Source organism: Xenopus laevis, chromosome 7L (genome assembly GCF_017654675.1).
Source record: "Xenopus laevis strain J_2021 chromosome 7L, Xenopus_laevis_v10.1, whole genome shotgun sequence".
Classification (NCBI taxonomy): Eukaryota; Metazoa; Chordata; class Amphibia; order Anura; family Pipidae; genus Xenopus; species Xenopus laevis.
This window is the reverse complement of record NC_054383.1, coordinates 3,700,710-3,719,926: the sequence shown is the minus strand read 5'-3', so window position 1 is coordinate 3,719,926 and position 19,217 is coordinate 3,700,710. Positions and strand designations below refer to the sequence as shown.

The 19,217-nt window shown below is 42.2% G+C and overlaps 1 protein-coding gene across 1 annotated transcript; it reads right to left on the bottom strand.

The window, feature by feature from the left end:
- Positions 1-3,311: 3,311 nt before the first annotated feature.
- On the bottom strand, positions 3,312-10,669 carry LOC121395713 (pancreatic triacylglycerol lipase-like). Its single transcript, XM_041569989.1, has 9 exons — positions 10,145-10,669; positions 9,469-9,623; positions 8,083-8,208; positions 7,617-7,751; positions 6,895-7,003; positions 6,128-6,247; positions 5,698-5,817; positions 4,796-4,914; positions 3,312-3,450 (listed from the first exon to the last, which is right to left on the bottom strand). The coding sequence occupies exons 1-9, from the start codon at positions 10,356-10,358 to the stop codon at positions 3,340-3,342; spliced, it is 1,209 nt and encodes a 402-aa protein (XP_041425923.1). The 5' UTR covers positions 10,359-10,669; the 3' UTR covers positions 3,312-3,339.
- Between the last annotated feature and the right edge of the window lie 8,548 nt (positions 10,670-19,217).

The following is a 19,217-nucleotide window of genomic DNA, read 5'->3' as shown; positions in this document are numbered from 1 at the left end:
CCCCCTTAGCTCATAACAAGGTTACAGATATATAGAAACATTGGGGTGTCACCCTGCTATAGTTCCAGGGGTACCCAGGGTACAGATAAGCCCTCACCCCAAATCTCCCCCTAACTGACCTTCAGACTGGGCTCCCTTAGCTCATAACAAGGTTACAGATATATAGAAACATTGGGGTGTCACCCTGCTATAGTTCCAGGGGTACCCAGGGCACAAATAATCACTCACCCCAAATCTCCCCCTAACTGACCTTCAGACTGGGCCCTTTAGCTCATAACAAGGTTACACATAGTTACATAGTTACATAGTTAAATTGGGTTGAAAAAAGACAAAGTCCATCAAGTTCAACCCCTCCAAATGAAAACCCAGCCCCATACACACACCCCTCTCTACTTTTAATTAAAATTCTATATACCCATACCTATACTAACTATAGAGTTTAGTATCACAATAGCCTTTGTATTATGTCTGTCCAAGAAATCATCCAAGCCATTCTTAAAGGCATTAACTGAATCAGCATCACAACATCACCCGGCAGTGCATTCCCCAACCTCACTGTCCTGACTGTGAAGAACCCTCTACGTTGCTTCAAATGAAACTTCTTTTCCTCTAGTCTGAAGGGGAGGCCTCTGGTACGTGATCCACTTTATGGGTAAAAAGGTCCCCTGCTATTTGTCTATAATGTCCTCTAATGTACTTGTAAAGTCTAATCATGTCCCCTCACAAGCGCCTTTTTTCCAGAGAAAACAACCCCAACCTTGTCAGTCTCCCCTCATAATTTAACTCTTCCCTCCCTCTAACCAGTTTAGTTGCACTTAGTCTCTGCACTCTCTCCAGCTCATTTATATCCCTCTTAAGGACTGGAGTCCAAAACTGCCCCCATACTCCAGATGAGGCCTCACCAGGGACCTATAAAGAGACACAATTATGTTTCATCCCTTGATATATAGAAACATTGGGGTGTCACCCTGCTATAGTTCCAGGGGTACCCAGGGTACAAATAAACACTCACCCCAAATCTCCCCCTAACTGGCCTTCAGACTGGGCCCCCTTAGCTCATAACAAGGTTACAGATATATAGAAACATTGGGGTACAGTCATCCTGCTATAGTTCCAGGGGTACCCAGGGTACAAATAATCACTCACCCCAAATCTCCCCCTAACTGACCTTCAGACTGGGCCCCCTTAGCTCATAACAAAGTTACAGATATATAGAAACATTGGGGTGTCACCCTGCTATAGTTCCAGGGGTACCCAGGGTACAAATAATCACTCACCCCAAATCTCCCCCTAACTGGCCTTCAGACTGGGCCCCCTTAGCTCATAACAAGGTTACAGATATATAGAAACATTGGGGTACAGTCATCCTGCTATAGTTCCAGGGGTACCCAGGGTACAAATAATCACTCACCCCAAATCTCCCCCTAACTGGCCTTCAGACTGGGCCCCCTTAGCTCATAACAAGGTTACAGATATATAGAAACATTGGGGTGTCACCCTGCTATAGTTCCAGGGGTACCCAGGGTACAAATAAACCCTCACCCCAAATCTCCCCCTAACTGACCTTCAGACTGGGCCCCCTTAGCTCATAACAAGGTTACAGATATATAGAAACATTGGGGTGTCATCCTGCTATAGTTCCAGGGGTACCCCGGGCACAAATAAGCACACTTAAAATTTGTACCCCAGCAGTTAAATTATACACTATCCTGGTCACTTCTCAGCCATGGGAGTTTCTCTGCAGATCCAATACACACGTGACCTGAACTTTTTTGGTTCTGATGTGTAACTTGGTTATAGAATTGGGCCAAGGTTGTATAGATGATAAAAGCTGATGTGCTGTGGTGCTGTCCCTATAACAATTGAGTACAAGAGGAGGCATGTAATAGGGTGTCATTTTTTAATCTTGTTAGTTGATGTGCAGTTTTGTCACTAGAGGATACCCCTAAGGTTGCCGATACTTATGAATCCCCTAAAAGAGTCCTTAGGCCCAGGTTTTGATAGAGGAAGAGTCTCTCCGACCCAAGTAACATCAACTGCCAAGTACAGACTCTAGAAGCACAGGCTTCCTCAGCTCTGGCTCTAATAGCTCCCCTCTGAGGTGGGGGCAGGTATGTATGATATGGGGGTTACTGTGTCTATATATTATACAGTTACTGTCTGTGTGTATATGATATGGGGGTGTCTATATATTATACAGTTACTGTCTGTGTGTATATGATATGGGGGGTCTAATATTATACAGTTACTGTCTGTGTGTATATGATATGGGGGTGTCTATATATTATACAGTTACTGTCTGTGTGTATATGATAAGGGGGTGTCTATATATTATACAGTTACTGTCTGTGTGTATATGATATGGGGGTGTCTATATATTATACAGTTACTGTCTGTGTGTATATGATATGGGGGTGTCTATATATTATACACTTACTGTCTGTGTGTATATGATATGGGGGTGTCTATATATTATACACTTACTGTCTGTGTGTATATGATATGGGGGTGTCTATATATTATACACTTACTGTCTGTGTGTATATGATATGGGGGTGTCTATATATTATACAGTTACTGTCTGTGTGTATATGATATGGGGGTGTCTATATATTATACAGTTACTGTCTGTGTGTATTGATATGGGGTTATTAAGTTACTGTCTGTGTGTATATGATATGGGGGTGTCTATATATTATACACTTACTGTCTGTGTGTATATGATATGGGGGTGTCTATATATTATACAGTTACTGTCTGTGTGTATATGATATGGGGGGTGTCTATATATTATACAGTTACTGTCTGTGTGTATATGATATGGGGGTGTCTATATATTATACAGTTACTGTCTGTGTGTATATGATATGGGGGTGTCTATATATTATACAGTTACTGTCTGTGTGTATATGATATGGGGGTGTCTATATATTATACAGTTAGTGTCTGTGTGTAAATGATATGGGGGTGTCTATATATTATATAGTTACTGTCTGTGTGTATATGGGGGTTACATTATTGCATTCCCACAAGTGGTGTTTGGTTGGTTGTAACATTTTGGGGGATTGCCAGAGAGTGAGACCCCAGAACATAGTTCCTGAGCAGGTAATGGAGCGCCAGTGAATTCTGGTGAATATTCTGCTCCCTTGTTGAGGTGCTGCAGGTACAGAGAGTTACAGGAGACGTTTGATCATTACAGGATTTAATTGGAGATATGGGTGCTACAGTTCCAGGCCGTGTTCCCTGTAAGTATGAAATGGTTTTAACAATGCAAAATACAAAATACAAAGTATTACAGAGATGAAGTTCAGGACTGGCTGTTGGAGGTGCCATGTTGGATTAAGGGGTGGTGAGATAAAAGACTTGGCTGGAAGAGGTGACGCCACGGTATGTGTCTGCATAATGACCCATCTTTGGGCATCCGGCACTGGGACAGGTTTTGCAGCGAGCCTATAGGAAGAGACATTGAAATGTTACTGTAATCATGTGGCTAATAAGTAAATTCTTGACAGTTAAGAGGTTGTAAAGAAAGGCTGGAACAACCCTGAGAGCTGGTTGAGCAGAGGCCCCAAATATTGGGAAGGTGAAAGTGTAGAATGTTTCCCTATAAACCAACGGCATCACTGGATTTCTGACATTATAACTGCCATGTTTGAGCTCGAGCTTCAGCTTATCTGCTATCACTTTTACTGTTTTCTTATTGTTGTAGGATGCAGATGTAATTTAAATAGTTACATAGTTACATAGTTAAATTGGGTTGAAAAAAGCCAAAGTTCATCAAGTTCAACCCCTCCAAATGAAAACCCAGCCCCATACACACACCCCTCCCTACTGTCACATAAATGATATATCCCCATATCTATACTAACTATAGAGTTTAGTATCACAATAGCCTTTGTATTATGTCTGTCCAAGAAATCATCCAAGTCCCTCTTATAGTCATTAACTGAATCATCACCCGGCAGTGCATTCCCCAACCTCACTGTCCTCACTGTGATGAACCCCCTACTCTGTTCCTTTAAATGAAACTTCTTTTCCTCTAGTCTGAAGGGGAGGCCTCTGGTACGTGATTCTCTTTATGGGTAAAAAGGTCCCCTGCTATTTGTCTATAATGTCCTCTAATGTACTTGTAAAGTCTAATCATGTCCCCTCACAAGCGCCTTTTTTCCCCCAGAGAAAACAACCCCAACCTTGTCAGTCTCCCCTCATAATTTAACTCTTCCCTCCCTCTAACCAGTTTAGTTGCACTTAGTCTCTGCACTCTCTCCAGCTCATTTATATCCCTCTTAAGGACTGGAGTCCAAAACTGCCCCCATACTCCAGATGAGGCCTCACCAGGGACCTATAAAGAGACACAATTATGTTTCATCCCTTGAGTTAATGCCCTTTTTTATACAAGAACTTTATTTGCTTTAGTAGCCACAGAATGACACTGCCCAGAATTAGACAACGTGTTATCTACAAAGACCCCAAGATCCTTCTCATTTAAGGAAACTCCCAACACACTGCCAAAATGTTACACTTATTGAAGGTCCAGACTCCAGACTCATACCTTGCTCTACTATTGAGTTGCACCATTGTGTGTATTCTAGCAATTTAGCTGAATTGTCTGCACCTACGGATGATGGGGGACCATGAAGCCACCTCCCCCCTGAATGCGGCAGGAATTCCAAGGTTCCTACATCAACGGATTTGCACCTATTCAAACTGTATTATGGGAAAAAACATGGCTATTTGCCTCCGAAAATTGCACGTTGCGCTATAGAGTTTCAAGTTTAGCCAAGGGAACACTCACCGCCTGATAGGTGTCCCAGTTAGTGCAGGGGTAGCTGACGAATGTGCTGGTGTTGCCGATACTGTCGGTGTAGTACTTGACCGCATGCTCATGGTTACACGTAATAAAATTAACAACTCCTGTATGAAAACAAACACAGGCAGATTTACATGGGGAGCTTCCATAATACTGTATATAATACACAAAAGCCATGAATATCCTGTAAATGATATCCTTATAAACGATGAGTTCTGATGTCATCAGTTATAAACGGTGAGTTCTGATGTCATTTCTGTCACATGACTCGCTTAAATGTGTGTATTATAATAAATAAAGTACCCCCAGTTGTAAAATATGAGGATATTAGAAGTAACCTCGGAGTTTCATGACCTGTATAAAAACACTCGGCCTTCGGCCTCGTACTTTTATATGGTCATGAAACTCCTCGGTAACTTATAATATCCTTATATTTTACAAGAGGGGCTACTTTATTCACTATATATTATACTATATATTACTTATGTCTGTTGGTAAGTGCCACTGTTTCTTCTTTACGTTTTTGTTTCATATTATTAAACCCTATTCCCCCGGCTGGGGGGATCTGAGATAATGTTAATTTGAGCTTGTTTGTCCTGGATGGGTTTGTCCTGAGTTGCGGTTGGTGTTTGTGACTTCATTGCAGTGTGTGTATTGGGTGGGTAAGAGCGGTGGGAATGGAGAGGAGGATACCTTCATGTAGTGAGTATTTGAGCAGGAGAGGGTCCATGGTTGGAGTTCAGGCCATGACTTGGGCAAGGCTGAAGTTGCTATCTTTGTGGTTCCGGCAACATAATCTGGTACCAATCTACTTCATTTAGTTCCATATCTAAGGAATGTTGAATTCTTTGCTCCAATAATTTTGGGGGCAGCAGAAATATATTTACCGTTCCAGATATCTTCCACGTTGACATTTGGGATCTCAATATTCTGGGGGCATCCCGGCATGTGAACTCCTCCATTGGGGAAGAAGTCCAGGTGGCCAATCACTTGGCTCATCCCAAACCCTAAAATGAAGAGTCACCAACAGTTAAATAAAGAACCAACCCCAGCTGGTTGAATGTCACTTTATGGAGAGGAACATCTCTGATGGATTTTTGGGAGATCCCTGCTTCTGTGAATGATTTTGGGATGATTTAGACATGGCAGTTGTCTGATTGGCTACAGGTTGGTTCTGCCAACACAGAGACACATAGTGGAACAATTACTAATGCAACCCAGATAATTGCTAATTAATGACACTACAGTAGCTTAGGGACCACTTTGGGTCTCTCTGCGGGGGGCGATAGGCTGTTATGTAATAAGAAATTGACTCACCAAGACTCGGAACCAAAGGACCAGCATCGGTGTGAATAACATCAACCAGAGTCGCATCTGTTGTATCCAGTCTGACTTCTGCAGGAGTGTTCTGGAAGTAAGGCTCGGCTGGGTCCAGGCCTAGGAAATACAGACATATCATAGGAATAGTGTATGCCATATTTGTGTCATTTTATTGTAAGACAAAATAGCCCAAAATGAACAAGCCTTACATATTGTTTGCCTTCAAACACTTGGAGAGAAACATGCAGAATATGTCCCAGTATTTAAATTTAAAAGCACCAATCACAGGTCACATTTATGTAGTTCCTCTTTTAAATTCATTAGTGCATCTATGACTCAATTGTAGAGTTTTCAAAAAGACCCATTTTTGTAACACAAACATATAATTTGAGATTATCTCTGTATAAACCATACTTCCCAGTGGTGTTGCCTGTATCGCTAGGTGAGAAGGTATCTCTAATGAAATAGTATTTCAGTTGACATAGTGGATGGGAAAGGAAATCGTGATAGGTGGAATTAATCCATTCCTTCGCTGCTATCCATCGCTTCAGTGTAATTGGGCCAATTAAACAATACAACATATGTTCATACGTCCAAATTATCTGGTGTCCTACAGAGAAGTCAATGGATGGAGGAAAGGTCCATCAGCAGATTTTTTGTTTTGCTCAGAAAGCAGCAGCTTTTTGATTGGAATATTTTAGCCAGGCCTCATTGTTAGGCGAGAACAAGGACTTTGGAATAGATCAAGATATTCTCTTACTCACCAGAGATTCTTGCGATGCCTCTCTGTCTCTTCCCTGCCTCTCCAGCCGCATGAGCTCCCAGACTGTGTCCGATCAGATGCACATTGGCCGGGGAATAGGCAAAGTTACTCTGTTAATAAAATGGTCTCAATAAGCATGGGCCCGAGTTGCATGTAAAACAAGACTTCGGATGCTTAATATTATTGACATTGACATATTGTCAGTTTCCCAGCTACCCCCAGTCATGTGACTTGTGCTCTGATAAACTTCAGTCACTCTTTACTGCTGTACTGCAAGTTGGAGTGATATCACCCACTCCCTCCCCCCCCCCCAGCAGCCAAACAAAAGAACAATAGGAAGGTAACCAGATAGCAGCTCCCTAACACAAGATAACAGCTGCCTGGTAGATCTAAGAACAACACTCAATAGTAAAATCCAGGTCCAACTGAAACCCATTCAGTTACATTGAGTAGGAGAAACAACAGGCTGCCATAAAGCAGTTCCATCCTAAAGTGCTGGCTCTTTCTGAAATCACATGACCAGGCAAAATGAGCTGAGATGCACCTACACACCAATATTACAACTAAATACACTTGTTGGTTCAGGAATGACATTTTATATTGTACAGTGAATTATTTGCAGTGTAAACAGTGTCATTTAGAAATAAAAACAATGTCATAAAAATGATGACAGAATCCCTGGGGGGGCCTTTCCAGGATTATATCCAAAATCCAGAAATTTACCTGAAGGATCTTTACAAAATAAGCCACTTCTGCGCCCACGACCCGCACGTTATTGGAGGCTTGAGAGTACAGGGTACGGGAACCACCGCTCCAGTCGACGGCAATGCAGTTCACGTCCTCGGTTGCCAACAGTTTCTGTGATAAAAGAAACAAAGCAACAAAGAAGCAGCTGAACAATTTCTTGTCTTTCTGGAAACCCAACAGAAAACCAACTGGCCGCACATACATAGCAACCCTTAGTACTAACTGTCAGTAGAATTAGACATGATCCCTGCAGTAGGCACCGTCTGTCAGTTACTGAGTCCCCAACATATTCTAGAATCTTTCATCTAAAGCACAAGTAAACCCGGGGCAGATTGGTATTGGTACAATGTCATTTTGGCACCAAAGGGCATAATTCTTTGTAACTGTGCCTACATGCCAGGGGAACATGTCAGCACCCACAATTTAAAAAAGGTCTCCCTACCTTGCACATATTAGTGACCCAGGAGTTTGTCCCGCTGCTAATAAATCCATGGATAACAAATCGGGTTTTCCTGCTGGTGCGGAAGTTTGACGATGAGATGGTAGAGGGGGTTATGGCACTGATGGTCTGTAGGGACAAGAGATGTTATATATATACATATGATTTTAAGGTATAGTAACACCGTGTACTGTTACTCTTTCCCTTGATTGTTTTACTCTTCCCTTTCCTGCTCTAATAGAAACATAGGCTAATACAGTAGAACACCCATTTTATATTTTTCAGGGGACCAGAAAAAATGGTGTAAAATCCAAGAAAATATGATATCAGGGACATAATACAATGTAAAACGAGGGAAAACTTAACATCAAGAGGTGAAATATTGAGGTTCTACTGTATATACTTAATTTCATTACACTTTGACCTCTTGTTCTTCATTTTCCCCCTCTCGTGTTAGAGACCTAAGGGGTCTTGCTTGGGCAATTTTGAGAACCGCTAGCCTACGATCTGACCCACCGGCCCACATTGTGTCCCCTTTGGATTCATTACCCAACTTGCAGTCCTGGTTAGTTGAATTAAGCCCTGTGGAAGGGAGGTTTCCCTTATTGACATAGGGGTAGTATGACCATTTTCCTTCTATAGTCCACTATATTTATCTAGTTCATGGGGTACCTGCTCCCCAACTTCTCTATGGATGTTAATAGAGCCCAAAGAGGAAGAGCCCTATGCTCCCTGTACCAGTGGTGTAACTATAGAGAAGAAGACCCAACAGTGTCAGGGGGCCTGAGGAACAGGGGGATCTGCTGAAAAGAATATCTCCCTCTCCAACCGCTCTCTTACCAGCGGGCACCCCATGCCCTCTAGTTACACCAATGCCTGGATCTTTGGTCTCCAACTAGTAGCTGGGGTGAATGTGTTCGGAACCTGGAGTGTTAGGCCCTAGTACAAAGTTTGGGACCCTAAGGAGATGAGCATCCTTAAAGAAGTTGGTAACAGGCACCCCATAAATTAGTTAAAGTCAGTGGATAGCTGTTTCTGCCCTAGCACACTCATAGGATTAGTGAGATAGATAGGCCAGCTCAGCAAGTGCAATATTGGGCTCCACAGGAGTAGTAATACGGAAGGGTCTTTGCAATGGTCCATTAATCTTGTATAGAGTGAAGAACCATTGATGCTCAGTGTCTTCATAAAGTGCTACAATGTTGAGAAATACAGTACAGCTTCGTTTTTCCTCTACTGAATTACCAGGGCTGAGCTAAGAAAGAGGGTTTTAATGTGATGGGGTTCTACCTTGAGAGCAGCTGGGATAAAGTATTGGCACCAACAAAGTCTCCCATCTCTCTCTGCTTCTTCCTATAAGAATACTCTGCAGTTTGGGCACACGGTTACCTGGTAGGTGTTCTGGTTGGACCGGGTGTAAAGCATGAACTGCACATTAATCTTCTCTGGAGCCCATGGTAATTTAGTGATTGGCCTTTGTACAGTGCCCGCGTATGGACTGGTATCAGCGAAGCACCCGATTCGGTCATAGCAAACCTGTGCCCCTGGTTGGCAGAGCAAAGAACTGTCAGTTGGATCATCAAGTTGGATCATCAAGCAGTTACCCCCTTATACAGAACAGTCCAGCCCCTGGTCCTATAGTTCCTAAGCTTTACTTCTGCCCTTGTCCTACAATCTCCTTCTTGTCCTACTAGGGGTTTGGGGTAATCACCAGCATTTTACCCCTATAGTGTGGGGCCCCTTTCTCTCCTTAGTGACTGCTAAAACAGTAGAATTCAGAGGAGCACATTATACTGTCTATTGTGGGAGGGTTTTCATTGACTCGCAAGGACACCATTGAGGATCTCTTATCCAATCAGAGAGTGGTTGGATCCTGACCAGTAATGATGAACTCCCACCATTATAAACCCCCTTAGCATACAGGGGTGGTATACACGTCTGAGATCAGCGCCCCCTGCAGTTTTCTCTGAACATAAGTCACCAAACTATGGCTAATCAGTTGGATCAACTTTTCAAGGGGTTTTGAGGAATTCAGAACTGACCTGGGGCACAAATAGCACATTACCTTGTACAGCAGCAAGGAAACACAGGGTTAATGTCCAGATCAGACTCATCTGGAGAAAAAAAGAAATGATTTGCCAACCCTTCTGTAAAATGACCAATTTTATGATGATGTCTGTAACGGCACTAACACATCTTGTCTTACTATACCTACACCCAACTAACGACCTTATTATAGCTACAACCCATCCAACTACTTTATTATACCTACACCCCATCCAACTACCTTACTATACCTACCCCCTATCCAATTACCTTATTATTCCTACACCCCAGCCAACTACCTTACTATACCTACCCCCTATCCAACTACGCTATTATACCTACACCCCAGCCAACTAGCTTACTATACCTACACCGGGCCAACTACCTTACTATACCTACACTCCATCCACCTACCTTACTATACCTACCCCCTTTCCAATTACCCTATTATACCTACACCCCAGCCAACTAACTAACTATACCTACACTCCATCCAAATACCTTACTATACCTACCCCCTATCCAATTACCTTATTATACTTACACCCCATGCAACTACCTTATTATACCTACACCCCATCCAATTACCCTATTATACCTACACCCCAGCCAACTACCTTACTATACCTACACTCCATCCAACTACCTTACTATACCTACACCCCAGCCGACTAACTACCTTACTATACCTACCCCCTATCCAATTACCTTATTATACTTACACCCCATCCAACTAACTTATTATACCTACACCCCATCCAACTACCTTACTATGCACATCCCACAGTTATAGTCCCTTCCCCTGACTCACTTACCATACACACTATTCACTGATAGAGATCCTCCAAACTATGGTGCAATAAACTTTTTATCCTGCACCCCATAAGCACAGATTTGCACCCCTAAATTTCAGCTGAAAGCTGTCAGAGCAAAACCAAAAATAGGAATACGGCAAGTCATAGAAACCAGAACAATATTACATTATTATAGCGCCTATCCCTCATTCTTTATAGATGTGCCAGTTACCTTTGCCTCTGTGCTGCCTGTGCCAGCTGCAAGGGAGAGTGCCAGTCCCAATATATATATAGAATATTCCACAGCTGAGAGGCGGAGTCAATTTCCTATATATTATTAGTAAGTGAAGGACAAACATAGGGACATGAAAAGTCTTCTGAATCTGTGCAAATCGATGATTGTTGGGTTTAAATCAAATATATGTATAAATAAATGACATAAATAAACTGAAATAAACTGCGGGGACATCAATAAACTGTCCAAACTGTGAATTTTCCACTACAGTTTGTTTTGGAGATTCTTAGAACTTCAAGGTTATTGGGAAACATATATATTGACTCTGGACTGTTAAAATACAATATTGATAAGGGCTGCCCTTGGGGGTTATATAACACAACAGAATAATATACTGTTTACTGTAGGCTCAGGTTCAGATGCAAAAAAGGGGCAGTATATAGTTCTATATGAGCAGAGAAATGAACAGAAATAACAGGGGGACAAACGTTGCAATAAATACAAAAATACATATATGAACAGTATCAAGGGCACAAGAAAGGGAGACCCTGACCCACAGAGCTTATAGTCTGAGTGGAGTAATAAGTGATTCAATTCACAGAGGCCTAAATACCTGGGGACAGGGAGTATAGTTGTAACCAGGGGATACCGCAGCATTGTCTATGGACCTTAAAAGGGTTGTTCACCTTTAAATTAACTGTTAGGGGCACATTTACTAAGGGTTAAATTTCGAAGTTAAAAAACTTCGAAATTCGACCATCGAATTTGATGCTTCCATAGTCGAAGGCCGTTTTCGAGCTAAGTAAAAATCGTTCGATACAAAAAAAAACGTTTGACTTCTAAAAACGTAGCCAAAGTCTCAGAGGGGTTCTAGGAGTTCCCCCATAGGCTAAACAGCAATTCGGCAGGTTTAAGGTGCCGAAGTGTCCAAGTCTAATTTTTTAACAGTACTTCGATTTTTGAATGGTTGAATTTATGAAGTTTTTTCAATTTGAATCGAATTGTGGCCTATTCGTTGGCCGAAGTACCCAAAAATTACTTCGAAATTCTAAGTTTTTGAATTCGAAAATTCACTTCGCCCCTTAGTAAATGGACTGAATAGAAAGAGGAGTAATAAAAAGGAGCAATAACAATACATTTGTAGCCTTACAGAGCATTTGTTTTATAGAAGGGGTCAGTGACCCCAATTTGAAAGCTGAAAAGTGTCAAAAGAAGAGGGCAAATAATTAAAAAAATATGAATAATAAATAATGAAGCCCAATTGAAAAGTTGCTTAGAATGGGCCAACATAATGAAAGTTAACTTAAAGGGATACTGTCAAGGGAAAACATGTTTTTTTCAAAACGCATCAGTTAATAGTGCTGCTCCAGCAGAATTCTGCACTGAAATCCATTTCTCAAAAGAGCAAACTGATTTTTTTATATTCAATTTTGAAATCTGACATGGGGCTAGACATTTTGTCAATTTCCCAGCTGCCCCAGTCATGTGACTTGTGCTCTGATAAACTTCAGTCACTCTTTACTGCTGTACTGCAAGTTGGACTTATCCCCCCTCCCTTTCCCCCCAGCAGCCAAACAACAGAACAATGGGAAGGTAACCAGATAGCAGCTCCCTAACACAAGATAACAGCTGCCTGGTAGATCTAAGAACAGCACTCAATAGTAAAATCCAGGTCCCACTGAGACACATTCAGTTACATTGAGTAGGAGAAACAACAGCCTGCCAGAAAGCAGTTCCATCCTAAAGTGCAGGCTCTTTCTGAAATCACATGACCAGGCAAAATGAGCTGAGATGCACCTACACACCAATATTACTACTAAATACACTTGTTGGTTCAGGAATGACATTTTATATTGTACAGTGAATTATTTGCAGTGTAAACAGTGTCATTTAGAAATAAAATCTAAAAAGCATGACAGAATCCCTTTAAAGATGACCCACCCCTTTAAGCACCAGGACTGGACCTGAAACCATGCTGGTGCTTTTTACTCTATTCTGCATCATGGCCCTATATGTTAAAGGGAAACACACCATCTTAACATTTAGTAATTTCCATATAGCCAACCAAATGGCCATGGGGGCTAAGGACACATTCCATTCCCACCCTCCGTCCTGTTGCATTTCTCAGTGCTGCGAGGTGAGCGAGTACAACTGTGCAAGGTAGGGAAGTGTAACCTGGTAGCCACTATGTGGACTAGCAGCCTACAAAAGGCTCTACTTGGCACTATACTTAGTCTTTGTGCAATTAAAACTTGCTTCCAAGCCTGGAATTCAAAAATAAGCACCTGCTTTGAGGCCACTGGGAGCAACATCCAAGGGGTTGGAGAGCAACATGTTACTCACGAGCTACTGGTTGGGGATCACTGTTCTAAGGTGTCCACAACCATTAATAACCCCTACATATTGTTATTATCTCAGGGTGGGTCCAGGTGGTTCTGTCTTTTAGATAAATTGGCTCTTGATGCTAATGAAGATTGGGCCGAATCCCAGTCCAGCACTAACATCAAGTTACATAGACGACTCTAATGTGGAGATTTTCAAAAGCACCAAATTCCTTGGTGTCCACCTGGCGGAGAACCTCACCTGGTCCCACAACACCAGCTACTTAGCCAAGAAAGCCCAACACACCCCTCACACTCACTGCTCACACTCCTGCCATCTGGAAAAAGGTACCGAAACATTAGGGCCCCCACTACCAGACTGTGTAACAGTTTCTTCCCCCAACCCATAAGGCTCCTGAATACTCAGAGACCGGACAGATCTCACTCACACTCACACTCCATCTGACCTTACTATATACCACAACGTTACACACCACTGTACTCCATCGTATAAATAAATAGCCATTGGATACAATTGTTCTCTATGAGCACATCTGCACTTTATCATGTTCTTTATCATGTTCTTACTACTGTCATATCACAATGATACACCATCATGTCTGACATTTAGCATTATTTACTATACATATTACATCTGCTGAGTGTGCCCTGTATTGTCCTGTCCCTGCACTGTGCTGTCCTGTCTTGCAGGAGTTGCACATTTTTGCACTTTTTGTCTGTTGTCCGGTAGTGATGGGCGAATTTGTGCCGTTTCGCTTCGCCGAAAAATTCACGAATTTCACGCGAAACGGCGAAAAATTCGCGAAACGGCGCCGTTTTTGACGCCGGCGTCCGTTTTTCGAAAAAAAAAATTTGACGCCGGCGAATTTTTTCGCGGGCGTTTCGCGAATTTATTCGCTGGACGCGAATCGCGCAAATTCGCAGCGAATTCGCGCCTGCCGAATAAATTCGCCCATCACTATTGTCCGGTACATCTACTGTATGTTGTGTTGTGTGTAGCACCAGGGTCCTAGAGGAACGTTGTTTCCTTTCACTGTGTACTGTACAAACGTATATATGAAATGACAATAAACTCACTCTTGACTCATTGTGCAACTAAATTGGGTCAAGATTGGGTAACCTCACTCTAAATGAAAGGAGAGGCAAGAGGTATAGGGATTTGGTGGAAAGTCCTTTTGTGCTCATCCCCAACCTGGGCTTGAGTGGAGTGGTCCTTCTATGCTCAGGGCTAATAAGTGGCAGATCTTAATGAGTTTACCTCAGGGTTGAGAGGCAGTTGTATTTCCTAGCAAGGCAGCTGTGGCCCCATCAATAAGTTTAGTAAGGGCCCTAGTGCCTGTATGCAATTTAGGGAATATAAGTGAGTGGCAGAAGGTTAATGTGGAACACTGGTGGGGTGAGAAGAATTGCTGGACACAGTGCAGACATGTAGTAAATGAAGCACCTCCAGAAGGAAGAGGTCCCCATAAATCTTTCAAATAGACATCCATCTTGTATTAGCCCCACCCAGCTTTGTGCGCATTCACAGTGACATCATCAGGTACAACAATGAGCAACATCCATGATACTCAGTGGCAACTACAACTGCATTTCTCCTCCATGCAGATCTGCATTTATATTCCTTGCATGTGCCCCTTACTAAGACACCATGCGCAGGGTTGAAACGCGTTGGGTTTTTCTCACTTGTATTGAAGAATTACATTATGGCACCAGTAGTGGACAAGCTGTACTAGTTAATTGCTGGAATAAATTTATATTTGTGCTGTATCAGTTATGTCTGATGCACTTACAGGCAGAATCCAGGCACACAGTTTGCAGAGAAGCTTTCGATTGGGGAAGGCACCCGAATATTTAATGAGCCAATGAACTGTGGACAGTAAGTACTCAGAGAGCATTAACAATAATTAACAGTGGTCGTTAATTATTGTTATTTCAGCAGGCAGAATGGGGCAGGTGTCCTTTTCCTTTCTGAAGAAAAATACACATTGAGCTTGTGACATACCGGTATACTGTTATATGTTATAATATTAATATTTGGAGGGGTTGAACTTGATGGACTTTATCTTCTTTCAACCCAATTTAACTATGTAACTATGTAACTATGTAACTATATAACCTTGACATGCACTAGTTTGCATCTTATAATCCAAATGCAGTTTGCAGGACTGTTCCATTTCCACATGGGTCGGACAGAGGTAGAGGGATCGAAGGAATATTTTCCCATCTAACAGATCAAAAATTCCGACTGAATGTCTTGCAGTAGAAAAGCACAGGAAGAGGAGCCAGTAATGAGATTATTAAGTCAAAACCGTTGTGCAAAGTGCAATTCTACCCATAATTCTGTGTTTTTCCCTATAATTCCAACATGATAGCGGCCACCAGGTGCTGTTGCCATTTAAGACGGAAAATCTTGTCGTTTGCGTTTAGTGACGTCCATACTTCACCAACATCTGGAAAATAGAAAGAGGTTTTGATCATGTCCATTTTATGGCCACACCCCTTAAATACCAAGTCCATTTTACAAAATTTGTCAGGATATGAAAAGTTTGACCACATTTCTGGGGGGTTTTAGGGTCAAGTTTTATGTATTAGACATTACAGTTTTGCTATTGCCCTTAAAGGAGAAGGAAAGGCTAAAAGTAAGTAAGCTTTATCAGAAAGGTCTATATAAATACACCAGTAACCCCTCAAAGTAATGCTGCTCTGAGTCCTCTGTCAAAAGAAACAGCACATTTCTTTCCTTCTATTGTGTACTCATGGGCTTCTGTATCAGACTTCCTGTTTTCAGCTTAAACCTCCAGGGCTTGGGCTTGAGCATGCTCAGTTTGCTCCTCTCCCCCTGCTGTAATCTGAGCCCAGAGCTATGAGTGAGCAGGGAGAGACTCAGGCAGGAAGTGATGTCACACCAAGCTAATATGGCAGCTGCTATCCTAAACAAACAGAGAGAGCTTCTAGAGCTCATTACTCAGGTATGGTAAAGCATTCTGCAGAATTAATATAGTCTTATAGCTTGCACTTATTTATTGGCAATAAACTGATTTGGTAGCTTTCCTTCGCTGCAAGTCACAGTTTCCCCAAGAGACCTGCTTATTTTAAATTGTTACAATTGTTTCTTTGCTTATTTTAAATTGTTACAAATGTATCTGCAGCTGCCACATATTCTAGGCTCTCTGCCAAGAAGCCTCTTACTTTAATTAAGTTTTAGAAAGTTTGTATCTTTTTCCGGCTGTTCAGTGCAGCAGATCAAAGAGAAATTCGGGACATTTCAATAACAATCCGGACTGCCGGGTGAGTTGTCAAATTCGGGACTGTCCCGTGAAAAACAGGACAGTTGGGAGGTATGGACTTCTGTTGCTCTGTGTCAAAATGACTTCTGCACCCAATTCTTTAGATGCACATGCACTGTGTCTATTGATAGAGGCTCCTATGGGAAACTAGGGTTAGGTACACAACACCCAGAATGCTCTCTGAGACCCAGCGTATAAGGAAGATAATAGTGGCTCAATGCAGTCAGCAGGAAATACCTAGTGCTGCTACTGTGAGTGATGTCACTTCCTGGGGGAGGGGAGCTCTCTGAAGGGAAGCAGGAAACAGGAAGTACTTTCTGAGAGAGAAAGATGGGAAAATCTCCTGTGAAGAGACAGGTTTGGGAAACCTGTGGTATTTGGAATAACGTGAGTAAGCGCGAGGCTAAAGCTCTACCATAAAGACAAGCCCTATGTATGGAGCCAGGGATCCGGTCTGTAATGGCTCCTGAGGATTCATCTGTGAGTTTCTATCTTTATGTTATTGTACTTATGTTATATAAACTCCACTGTGAACAAACAGACAGACTTCTGCTTAACGTTACCTTAGACGACGCTGTCTAGTACTTTGAGAAGTTATCAAGTCTGCCATTTGAGTGAATTCTTTCCTCTCCTGAAGAAAACTACATCACCCACAATGCACTGCGTTAGGTTTATGAAATTGGAGCTTCCTCCGTCTGTGCGTATATATGAGATGGGGGTTAGACCATGACATTGTATAATAAAAAGGATCCCTCATAAGTACCTCCTGTCCATACATATTAGTGTGAAGGCCCCACAGCTCAGATCCTATGCAGGTAACAATATAATTAAAGGAAAACTATACCCCCAAAATTAATATTTGAGCAACAGATAGTTTATATCATATTAAGTGTCATATTAAAGAATCTTACCAAACTGGAATATATATTTAAGTAAATATTGCCCTTTTGCATCTGTTGCCTTGAGCCACCATTTTGTGATGGTCTGTGTGCTGCCTCAGAGATCACCTGACCAGAAATACTGCAGCTCTAACTGTAACAGTAAGAGATCATCTAACCAGAAATAACGCAGCTCTAATTGTAACAGGAAGAGATCACCTGACCAGAAATACTGCAGCTCTAACTGTAACAGGAAGAGATCACCTGACCAGAAATACCGCAGCTCTAATTGTAACAGGAAGAGATCACCTGACCAGAAATACTGCAGCTCTAACTGTAACAGGAAGAGATCATCTGACCAGAAATACTGCAGCTCTAATTGTAACAGTAAGAGATCACCTAACCAGAAATACCGCAGCTCTAATTGTAACAGTAAGAGATCACCTAACCAGAAATACCGCAGCTCTAATTGTAACAGGAAGAGATCACCTGACCAGAATACTGCAGGTCTAACTGTAACAGGAAGAGATCACCTGACCAGAAATACCGCAGCTCTAATTGTAACAGTAAGAGATCACCTAACCAGAAATACCGCAGCTCTAATTGTAACAGGAAGAGATCACCTGACCAGAAATACTGCAGGTCTAACTGTAACAGGAAGAGATCACCTGACCAGAAATACCGCAGCTCTAATTGTAACAGTAAGAGATCACCTAACCAGAAATACCGCAGCTGTAATTGTAACAGGAAGAGATCACCTGACCAGAAATACTGCAGCTCTAACTGTAACAGGAAGAGATCACCTGACCAGAAATACTGCAGTTTAATTGTAACAGGAAGAGATCACCTGACCAGAAATACTTCAGCTCTAACTGTAACAGGAAGAGATCATCTAACCAGAAATACTGCAGCTCTAACTGTAACAGGAAGAGATCACCTGACCAGAAATACTGCAGCTCTAATTGTAACAGGAAGAGATCACCTGACCAGAAATACTGCAGCTCTAACTGTAACAGGAAGAGATCACCTGACCAGAAATACTGCAGCTCTAACTGTAACAGGAGGCGATCAGCTGACCAGAAATACTGCAGCTCTAACTGTAACAGGAAGAGATCACCTGACCAGAAATACTGCAGCTCTAACTCTAACAGGAAGAGATCACCTGACCAGAAATACTGCAGCTCTAACTGTAACAGGAAGAGATCAGCTGACCAGAAATACTGCAGCTCTAACTGTAACAGGAGGCGATCAGCTGACCAGAAATACTGCAGCTCTAACTGTAACAGGAAGAGATCACCTGACCAGAAATACTGCAGCTCTAACTGTAACAGGAGGCGATCAGCTGACCAGAAATACTGCATCTCTAACTGTAACAGGAAGAGATCACCTGACCAGAAATACTGCAGCTCTAACTCTAACAGGAAGAGATCACCTGATCAGAAATACTGCAGCTCTAACTGTAACAGGAGGCGATCAGCTGACCAGAAATACTGCAACTCTAACTGTAACAGGAAGAGATCACCTGACCAGAAATACTGCAGCTCTAACTGTAACAG